The sequence below is a fragment of the Theropithecus gelada genome, chromosome 1 (assembly GCF_003255815.1).
Source record: "Theropithecus gelada isolate Dixy chromosome 1, Tgel_1.0, whole genome shotgun sequence".
In the NCBI taxonomy this organism is placed as follows: Eukaryota; Metazoa; Chordata; class Mammalia; order Primates; family Cercopithecidae; genus Theropithecus; species Theropithecus gelada.
In genome coordinates this window covers 64171601-64180031 of record NC_037668.1, presented here as the reverse complement: position 1 = coordinate 64180031, position 8431 = coordinate 64171601, and the positions used below count along the sequence as shown (strand labels likewise).

The window sequence follows — 8431 nt, the reverse complement described above, 5'->3', positions numbered from 1 at the left end:
GGAGAATAACAGGAGAGGGATCCAGGAGGTAATGGGGATACCAGGTTGTGTAGGGCCTTGTAGACCATTGAAAGGGTTTTGACTTTGACTCTGAATGAGACAGGAGCCATTGGAAAGGTTGGGACGAGGATGGCCTGATCAGACTTCTGTTTGATTGATATCGCACTGGCTGCTGAAGGAACTACAGACAGGTGAGGGAACGAGGATGAAATGGAAGCAGGAGAGCAGGGAGGGGGCTATTGCGATGATCTAGGCAAGAGATGAGGGTAGCTGGGAGCTGGCTAGTATTGGCTTCAGTTACATTTGTATTTTCCAATATATTATCATAAAAATATTTGAACGTAGAGCCAACTTGAACTTTACAGTGAATACCCAGGATTCTGGTCATATTTTGAAAGAAGACAGTCCACGGGACTCACTGAGTGAGCAGAGCCTGTAGGGTATCTTGGGAGGGTTGCAGCCGGCGGTCAGGTCATTTGACCTGGAACTAGAACTGCAGCCCTGGTCTGCAGCATCACACCAGACCCAGACGCCTAAAAATGATTATATGTTAAGGACAGTCTGCTGGTCTGTTGGTACCTAACCTTTTTTGGGTTATGAATCCAATAAACTATGAGCAGTTTGAACCTTTCTCAGAAAATGCAAGGAAAATTGTTTGTAGTTGCAAAGGAATCATGAATACAGACCAATAAAAGACATAAAATGTAGTCTATTTCACTCAATTACAAAATATTCAGTGTTGCAGAACCATTGTGGGTAAACATTACTAATTTTTAGTGAACATATGAGGACCCCGTGCCTCACCAAGACATCCTCCTGTCTTGCCCCCAGAATTCCTGTTTCTCCATCTGCCTGGTCTATGGGCAATGTGCAGAATACATAATGAAGAGGAGAGCAGTGAGTATTGGGTTATAAAATTCCCTGGAACCTGGAACACACCCTTCTGAGTACTGTGAAGACGTGGGCCCCAAGGCTAGAGCTGAAAAGAGGCTTGGGGCCGGGTGAGCCTTCCAGGCAGGGTCTGCCTCCAAGTGATGCTCCCCCAGGCTGGGGGGCATAGGGATGGAACCCAGCCAGGTGGGAGCCTGGGCCCTGCCCAGCCTCAAAGCTTTGAGCTCAGGAAATCCGGAGGCAGGGGAGGGGGACATCGTTGCCACATTCCCCAGCCCTTTAAGACCCCCAAGGCAGGAAGGCTGCCCGGGCCTCACCAGCTTCCCTCACAGGCTCCTTCCTGGGAGGAAGGGGCTGCCTGTGCCCTCGAAGGCGCAAGGGAGGGTAGGAGGGAGGCTCGGAAGGTGTTGCAATCCCCAGCCCCCGGGCCTGTCAGAGGCCGAGCCATTAACGACAGAGCTCGGGGAGAGAAGCTGGACTGCAGCTGGTTTCAGGAACTTCTTTTGACGAGGAGAAGAGAGACCAAGGAGATCAAGCAGGGTCCGGGCCAGAGGCTCCAACGTGAGTAGGGGATCTCTACAGAGGGGCTGAGCCTTGGGCTTGACGGAGAGCTGGAATCCTGGGGCCACTCCCCGCAGCTCTGCCAAGTGTTCATGTCCGGGGTCCTAGGCCTGGGGCCAAGGATTCGTCCTTTGGAACCCCAGCCCTGGACAGTGAGTCTCTTTTCACAGGATGCCCCTACTTTGGGGGGTATTGCACCAGGGAAGTCACTCACAGCCAAGTAGCTCCTTGGGGACACTGAGCTGGGCTGGGGACAGGCATAATCATTCTCCCCTCCCCATGCCTCTGCCTCTCAGGACGTGTGTGTCTGAGTTCCAGCCGTGCAACCCCTCCCCGTCTGGGTCTCTATTTCACTCTCTGTTTCCATCTTTCCTCCTCAGCTTCTCTCTGGCTTGTTATTTCTCTGAGTTTCTCTGTCTCGCATATTTCCTGCTATCTCTTGAATCTTAAACTCTTGGTAACAGACCGCCTCCTGGGCTCCGGGCCTCCGAGTGCCCCCCACTCTCTGGGTCAGTGTACATCGGGCCCTTTTTCTGTGTCTCTCGACACCTCTCTGGCCTCAGTCGTCCTCTTGGTGGGTCTCTGTCATTTTGGTCTGTGCGGATTTCAGTCACCTCCTCACTCTGCCACTCTTTGTATCTCTCTCTCTCTCTTTTTCTCTATCTGCAGCACATCTGGAAGGGCCTCTCCCCTCTGTTTATTCCCAGCCCCCTCCTCCCTCCCCACCCTTCCCACGGTGAGAGTAGAAACAGCAAGGGGGCCAGGGGTGTGAACTGGGGAAGAGAGTGTGAGGGGAGAGGGTTGAGTGTGATGAGGGAGAAACAGAAGGAGGGGATGTGAGAGCAGCCAGCCCAGGAGGCATCAAGGTGTGCTGAGCTGCGGGAGCGAGCACTTGCAGGGCCCAGCGGAGATGGCCAGTGATGGGAGGGCCAAGGGGCCAGGGAGCTAGGAAGAGGGGATCCAGAAATGGGGCTTTGGAACTGTGTGCAGTGTGGCACAGACAAAAGCAAGGTGGCAGTCCTGGGAGGTGTGACCACGCAGGCTGTGAGGAAGGCAGGGGTGAGGCGAGAACTGAACTGTGCTGGATTCCATGAGCTGCTGACTCGTTTTACGGCTCGTGAAAATAACCTGCGGTTGCTGAGTGCTAACTCCATGCCAGGCACAGTGCTAAGTGCCTTACCATAATCATCTCATTTCATCCTCACAACAACCCTGAGGAGTGAGTGCTAATGTTATTTCTTTTCCACAGATGGGGAAACTGAGGCTCGGCTCGGAAAGGTGAAGTAACTTGTCCAAGGTCACAAAGCAGCTGGTAAGTGGCAGAGCTGGAGATCAAGTCAGGTGACCTGAGTCTGAGCTGGGCTCCAAAGCTCTCTGTATATCGGCCCCCCAGAGAGTGAGACTGAACAGGCCCTAGGCCCGCTCAACCAGGCTGGGGGATGTCTAGGGCTGCAGTGGAGGACCAGGGACTGAGGCCAAGCAGGGGGAGGATGCCGGGGCCTCTTGGGGTTAGGTTGTCTACTCTGGACAGGAGCCAGTGGGGGTGGATATGGTGGTACTGCACGGGGCACAGGCTAGGCCTGAAGCTGACCCTGGCTAGGGCAACAGGGCTGGGATATGATCAAAAGCACATAGAGATGAAAACCAGTGTCCCAAAATCTGGGCCTTGGAGGCTAAATCTTCCCCGACTAGTGTTGGGGGGGGATGGATAATCAAACTGATATGCTGTAGTAAGAAGGTTACCAACCACCAATGGGCAGACAGATGCTCGGGATAGCTGTGCAGGTTTCGCACTGCACAAAACTGAGGAGTAACTAGAGCCGAAATCCAGGCTGTTCCCTAGTTGCCAGGTCCTAGTGTGGTGCTGCATCTGTCCGGAGGATGGGGTGTTTTCTTTCTGATTTGCACAAAGGAGACTTACAGGCTAGCAGTCACTGGGTATTCTGATACTGCACTATACACGAATAGACTGGGGGTTTGGGTAAGGGCCCTGAGAGCAAGAACAGCCTTGGGTATCTGGGCAGTTCTTATCCACACCTCTGTCTGGGAGGGAGAGAAAAGGATTCTCCTACCTTTCTCCCTGCTGAGCACGAAGGACCTGCTGGGACACCACCTGCATGTATGTGTCCAGATATGTACATGCAAGCTGACCAGCAATTCCCACTGATCTGCCACCAAGAGCACCAACTCATGCTGGAGGATCAGGTGTTGGCCCCAAGACCCCAATGGGAGCAGGGCGAAGATGAGGCTGGATACCCACCCAAGTGGTAGAAACCTCTGCATACTTCCTAAGACTGGAGCCAAGGCACCCTCCATCCAGGTGCTATGGCCGCGACCATATGATGCCTGACCCCAGAAGGCCACCAGAGGTCTGTGCCCAGAAGTGGGGGCATACTGGACCCCTCGGGTGCCCCACTTGATATTCTCTCAGCCCACATGGCTGAGGCAGCCAGCTTCCTGCAGGTGTAACCCGACAGCCCCTTGCCTCAGCTGCTCCACAGAGCTCTCCCTTTCATCCAGGGAGTGTGCCTGACAACACTGGCATGGCTTCCCCAGGAGAACCTGCCTAGTACTCATGCATGCCCAACCTGGATGTGCCAGGGAGTGAACACCCCAAGAGGCATCCCTTGACCAATGGGGGGCAGGAGTCAGTGGGTAAATCTTCCCGTCTTCCCTCCCATCCAAGGGATAAATTGACCCTCTGGTGGACAGCTCTGAGAAGTGTTCTACATGGCTCTTGGGAAGGTTCCAGCAGGATAGAGCCCCAGTTGTCCATAGAGGTGACCAACATATGATGTAACCTTGTGTTGGCTTTCTCTCTGTCCCTGTTTCATTCTCCCCACTTCATCCTCTCCTTATCTGCTGCTAGGATCTTCTCAAAATAAACCACCAGCATGCAATTCCTCATCTCAGGTTCTGCTCTCTGAGGGGAGCCCGGCTTAGATAGCTGGGAAGGGTGAAGAATGCTGTTCCTCACTGCTCCTTTCCCTGCTCTTTCCTGGAAGGCAAGTATAGTAACAGTGGCTGTCACTGTCATTTCCTATGTTCCAGGCGCTGTGCAAAGCCCTTGACTTGCATCATTTTGTGTCTTCCTCCCAAAGTCCCATGAAGTATAGGCTGCTGTTACTTCCATTTTGCAAAGAAACTAAGGCTCAGAGAAGTCAAGCAACCTAGTCAAAGCTGCACAGTGACAGACAAGGATTAAGATCAGCTCTGACTCCAAAGCCCATGGTCTTAAACAAACCTCCTGCCTCCAGGTGAACATCAAGTTGGCACTATGGCAAGGCTGAGAACCTGCAGCCTGACTTGGGCTGCCCTGATCATCCTGCTGCTCCCCGGAAGTGAGTATGGCCAAGGATGAGGGTGCAGTGGGGAGGGGAAGTTACAAGGAGAGACACTGGGAATTTTCTTGCACTGCCACATGGCTACTGGGATTCCCAGAGAATCCCAAAAGACTCAAGACTGAGCCACAGATATGGGGTAGCTGGCATCCCACCCACAGACTTCCACAGGCAAACTACCACCCAAGAGGAATGGTGAGATGACCTGGGCTGGTCATCCTGGAAAAGGCCAGTGGGGCGCAGATCTTGTCCACAAATCTCTACCAAGCGGTCAGAAGGAACCCATGGGTCCTATGTAGCCTTGGTGGGCAGCAAAGGGATCAGGACGGAAGCTACAAGGGGACAGGTTTCATCCTGAAATAAAGAAGCCCAGGCAGAGCTTGGTTACCAACTATGGAAACTCTGTCTTGAGAGGTAGAGAACTTATCATCCCAAGGGGTATGCAAGCTGAAGCCAGGATTGACAAAGATGCTGTGCAGCAGGGGTTGGCAAACTTTGTCTGACAGTAATGTTTAGGCTTTGCAGGCCACATACTGTCTCTGTTCCTTGTTTGTTTGTTTGTTTTTGAGACAGGGTCTGCCTCTGTTGCCTAGGCTGGAGTGCAGTGGCACAATCACAGCTCACTGCAGCCTCAACCTCCTGGGCTCAAGTGATTCTCCTGCCTCAGCCTCCAAGGTAGTACAGGGCATGCCACCACCCAGCTAATTTTTTTTGTATTTTTTGTAGAGATGTAGTTTTGCCATGCTGGTCTCGAACTCCTGGGTTCCAGTAATCCACCCGCCCTGACCTCCCAAAGTATGGGGTTTATAAGCATGAGCCGCCATGCCCTGCCTATTGCATGTTTTTGTTTTTTCAGGGGTTTTTTTGTTTGTTTTTTTGAGATGGAGTCTCACTCTGTTGCCCAGGCTGAAGTACAGTAGCGCAATCTCGGCTCACTGCAACCTCTGCCTGCCGGGTTCAAGCGATTCTCCTGCCTCAGCCTCCCGAATAGCTGGGATTACAGGTGCCTGCCACCAGGCCCGGCTTATTTTTGTATTTTTAGTAGAGACAGGGTTTCACCATGTTGGCCAGGCTGGTCTCAAACTCCTGACCTCAGGTGATCCGCCCACCTCGGCCTCCCAAAGTGCTGGGATTACAGGCGTAAGCCACGGCACCCAGGCCTTTTGCATGTTTTTATTTGGTTTTTGTTTTGTTTGTTTTTAACTCTTTAAAAATGTAAGGAACATTCTTAGTTGTTAGGCCATACAAAACTAGGCCACTCAAGCTCTGCTGTAGAGGGCTGAGCATCAGGTAGAGTTTTGAAGCAAACGACCTGGTAAAGTTCCTTCCAGCCTGAAATCCTGAGTCTGTGAAGCAGTAGAAGCCCTTTGTGAGAATCATGAACTTGCTCTGTGACCCTGGGCAAACTGCTTCTCCTCTTAGGGTCTTCGCATCCCCATCAGTAAAACGGGCCTAAGAAAACCTGAGAGAGGACAGAAAGCATTGCAGGCAAAGTGTATGTTTATTTGTTCGTTTATTTATCAAAAAAATATTCATCAACCGGGTGCGGTGGCTCACGCCTGTAATTCCAGCACTTTGGGAGGCTGAGGCGGGTGGATCACGAGGTCATGAGATCGAGACCAGCCTGGCCAGCATGGTGAAATCCCGTCTCTACTAAAAATACAAAAAAAAAAATTAGCCAGGCATGGTGGTGCGTGCCTGTAGCCCTAGCTACTCGGGAAGCTGAGGCAGGAGAATCGCTTGAACCTGGGAGGCAGAGGTTGCAGTGAGCTGAGATTGCGCCACTGAACTCCAGCCTGGGTGACAGAGCAAAACTCCATCTCAAGATAATAAATATTCACCAAGGTCCTACTCTGTACTAGGCACTGGGAATACAGTAATAAGCAAACAGCCAAGGTCTGCTGGCCTCACCGAATTTATAGTCTAGCTGGAGTGACAGATAAGTAAATAATCATAAGACTCTATAATTATGAAGGATAATGAGAGCTTTGAGGAAGCATAGGGACCTTGGCCTCCTCCAGTTCGTTAGTGCCTGGCCTGGTTTCTTCAAGATGCCTAAGCGTTAACCAGGTGAAACGGGGTGGGAGAGAGAAAGAAGAGTCCCTCCAAAAAGAACAGCAGGCTGGGCACAGAGGCTCACATCTGTAGTCCCAGCACTTTGGGAGGCTGAGGCAGAAGGACTGCTTAAGCCTAGGAGTTCAAGATTAGCCTGGCCAACATAGTGAAACCTCATCTCTACACACACACAAAAAAATCAAAAAATTAGCAAGGTATGCTGGCATGAACCTGTAGTCCCAGCTACTCAGGAGGCTGAGGTGGGAGAATCACTTGAGCCTAGGAGGTCAAGGGTGCAGTGAGCCGTGATCGTGCCACTTCACTCCAGCCTGAGTGACAGAGCAAGACCTTGAAGAAAAAAAAGAAAAAGAAAACCAAAACAAAACAACAACAACAACAACAACAAAAAAAAAAAAACCAGCAGGTGCAAAGATCCAGAGATTAGAAAGATTATGGAGTTTTCAAAGAATAGCAAGAATGAGCCAGAATGGCTGGAGCTGAGAAACCGGTATAAGCTGGAACTGAGAGGGTCAGGCAGGGGCCAGGCCACAAGAGCTATGTCAAGGATTTGAGTCTGTCCTAATGATGGCAGCACATACTCACATGCCAGACACTGCTCTAAATGCCTTCCATATGTTATTGCATGTAATCCTTCCAGCAACACTAAGGTAGGAACGATTTTTATCCCCATTTTACAGACGAGAAAACTGAGGCACAGAAAATCTCAGAAATATACCAGGATCATGGCCGGGCGCGGTGGCTCAAGCCTGTAATCCCAGCACTTTGGGAGGCCGAGGCGGGCGGATCACAAGGTCAGGAGATCGAGACTATCCTGGCTAACATGGTGAAACCCCGTCTCTACTAAAAATACAAAAAACTAGCCGGGCGCGGTAGCGGGCGCCTGTAGTCCCAGCTACTTGGGAGGCTGAGGCGGGAGAATGGCGTGAACCCGGGGGGCGGAGCTTGCAGTGAGCCGAGATCGCGCCACTGCACTCCAGCCTGGGAGACACAGTGAGACTCCGTCTCAAAAAAAAAAAAAAAAAAAAAAAAAAATATACCAGGATCATGTAATTAATAAGCAATAGAACCAGAATTTAAACCGAGGCAGTCTAGTCCTAACATCCACACTCATCCATCACACCATACTGCCTTTCAGAGCAATAATGTGCCATTGAAGTGCTGCGATGGAGATGGGGTAGCAGAATCAGATTTCAATTGTGAAAAGATTGCTGTGGTTATGGGTTCTTATCACTCTAATCACTGCTTGCACCATCCTTGGGGAGGGCATTGGGGAGTTAACAGTCTCCATCTGGTGGTGTGCTGGTGCTGGCTTGCAAACACTAATTGGGAACATCTCTTCCCAACTCCCCGATCAATGATGTCACTTCAGTAGGCTGAAATCAGCTACGGTGAGAGTATTTACACTACGGAAAGGCACACGCGACAAACCAGTGTCTGCTTTTCTCTGCCAAGCTGGCTGATAAACAGCGGCACATCACTATCTCTGTCTTTTTTTTTTTTTTTTTTTTTTTTTTTGGGGGGTCCGCTCTTTCCCCCAGGGGGGGGGGGAGGGGGCGGGGTTT

The 8431-nt window shown here is 51.3% G+C and overlaps 1 protein-coding gene across 2 annotated transcripts in view; it reads left to right on the top strand.

Moving 5' to 3' along the window:
* The first annotated feature begins 945 nt into the window (after positions 1–945).
* CSF3R (colony stimulating factor 3 receptor) overlaps positions 946–8431 on the top strand; it is a 17955-nt gene continuing 10469 nt past the window's right edge. For both annotated transcript variants that reach the window (XM_025387525.1, XM_025387516.1), the window contains exons 1-3: positions 946–1452; positions 2702–2764; positions 4710–4793. In XM_025387525.1, the coding sequence (XP_025243310.1) occupies positions 4730–4793 (64 nt within the window). In that variant the 5' untranslated portion in view covers positions 946–1452; positions 2702–2764; positions 4710–4729. The remainder of the gene's footprint in view (positions 1453–2701; positions 2765–4709; positions 4794–8431) is intronic.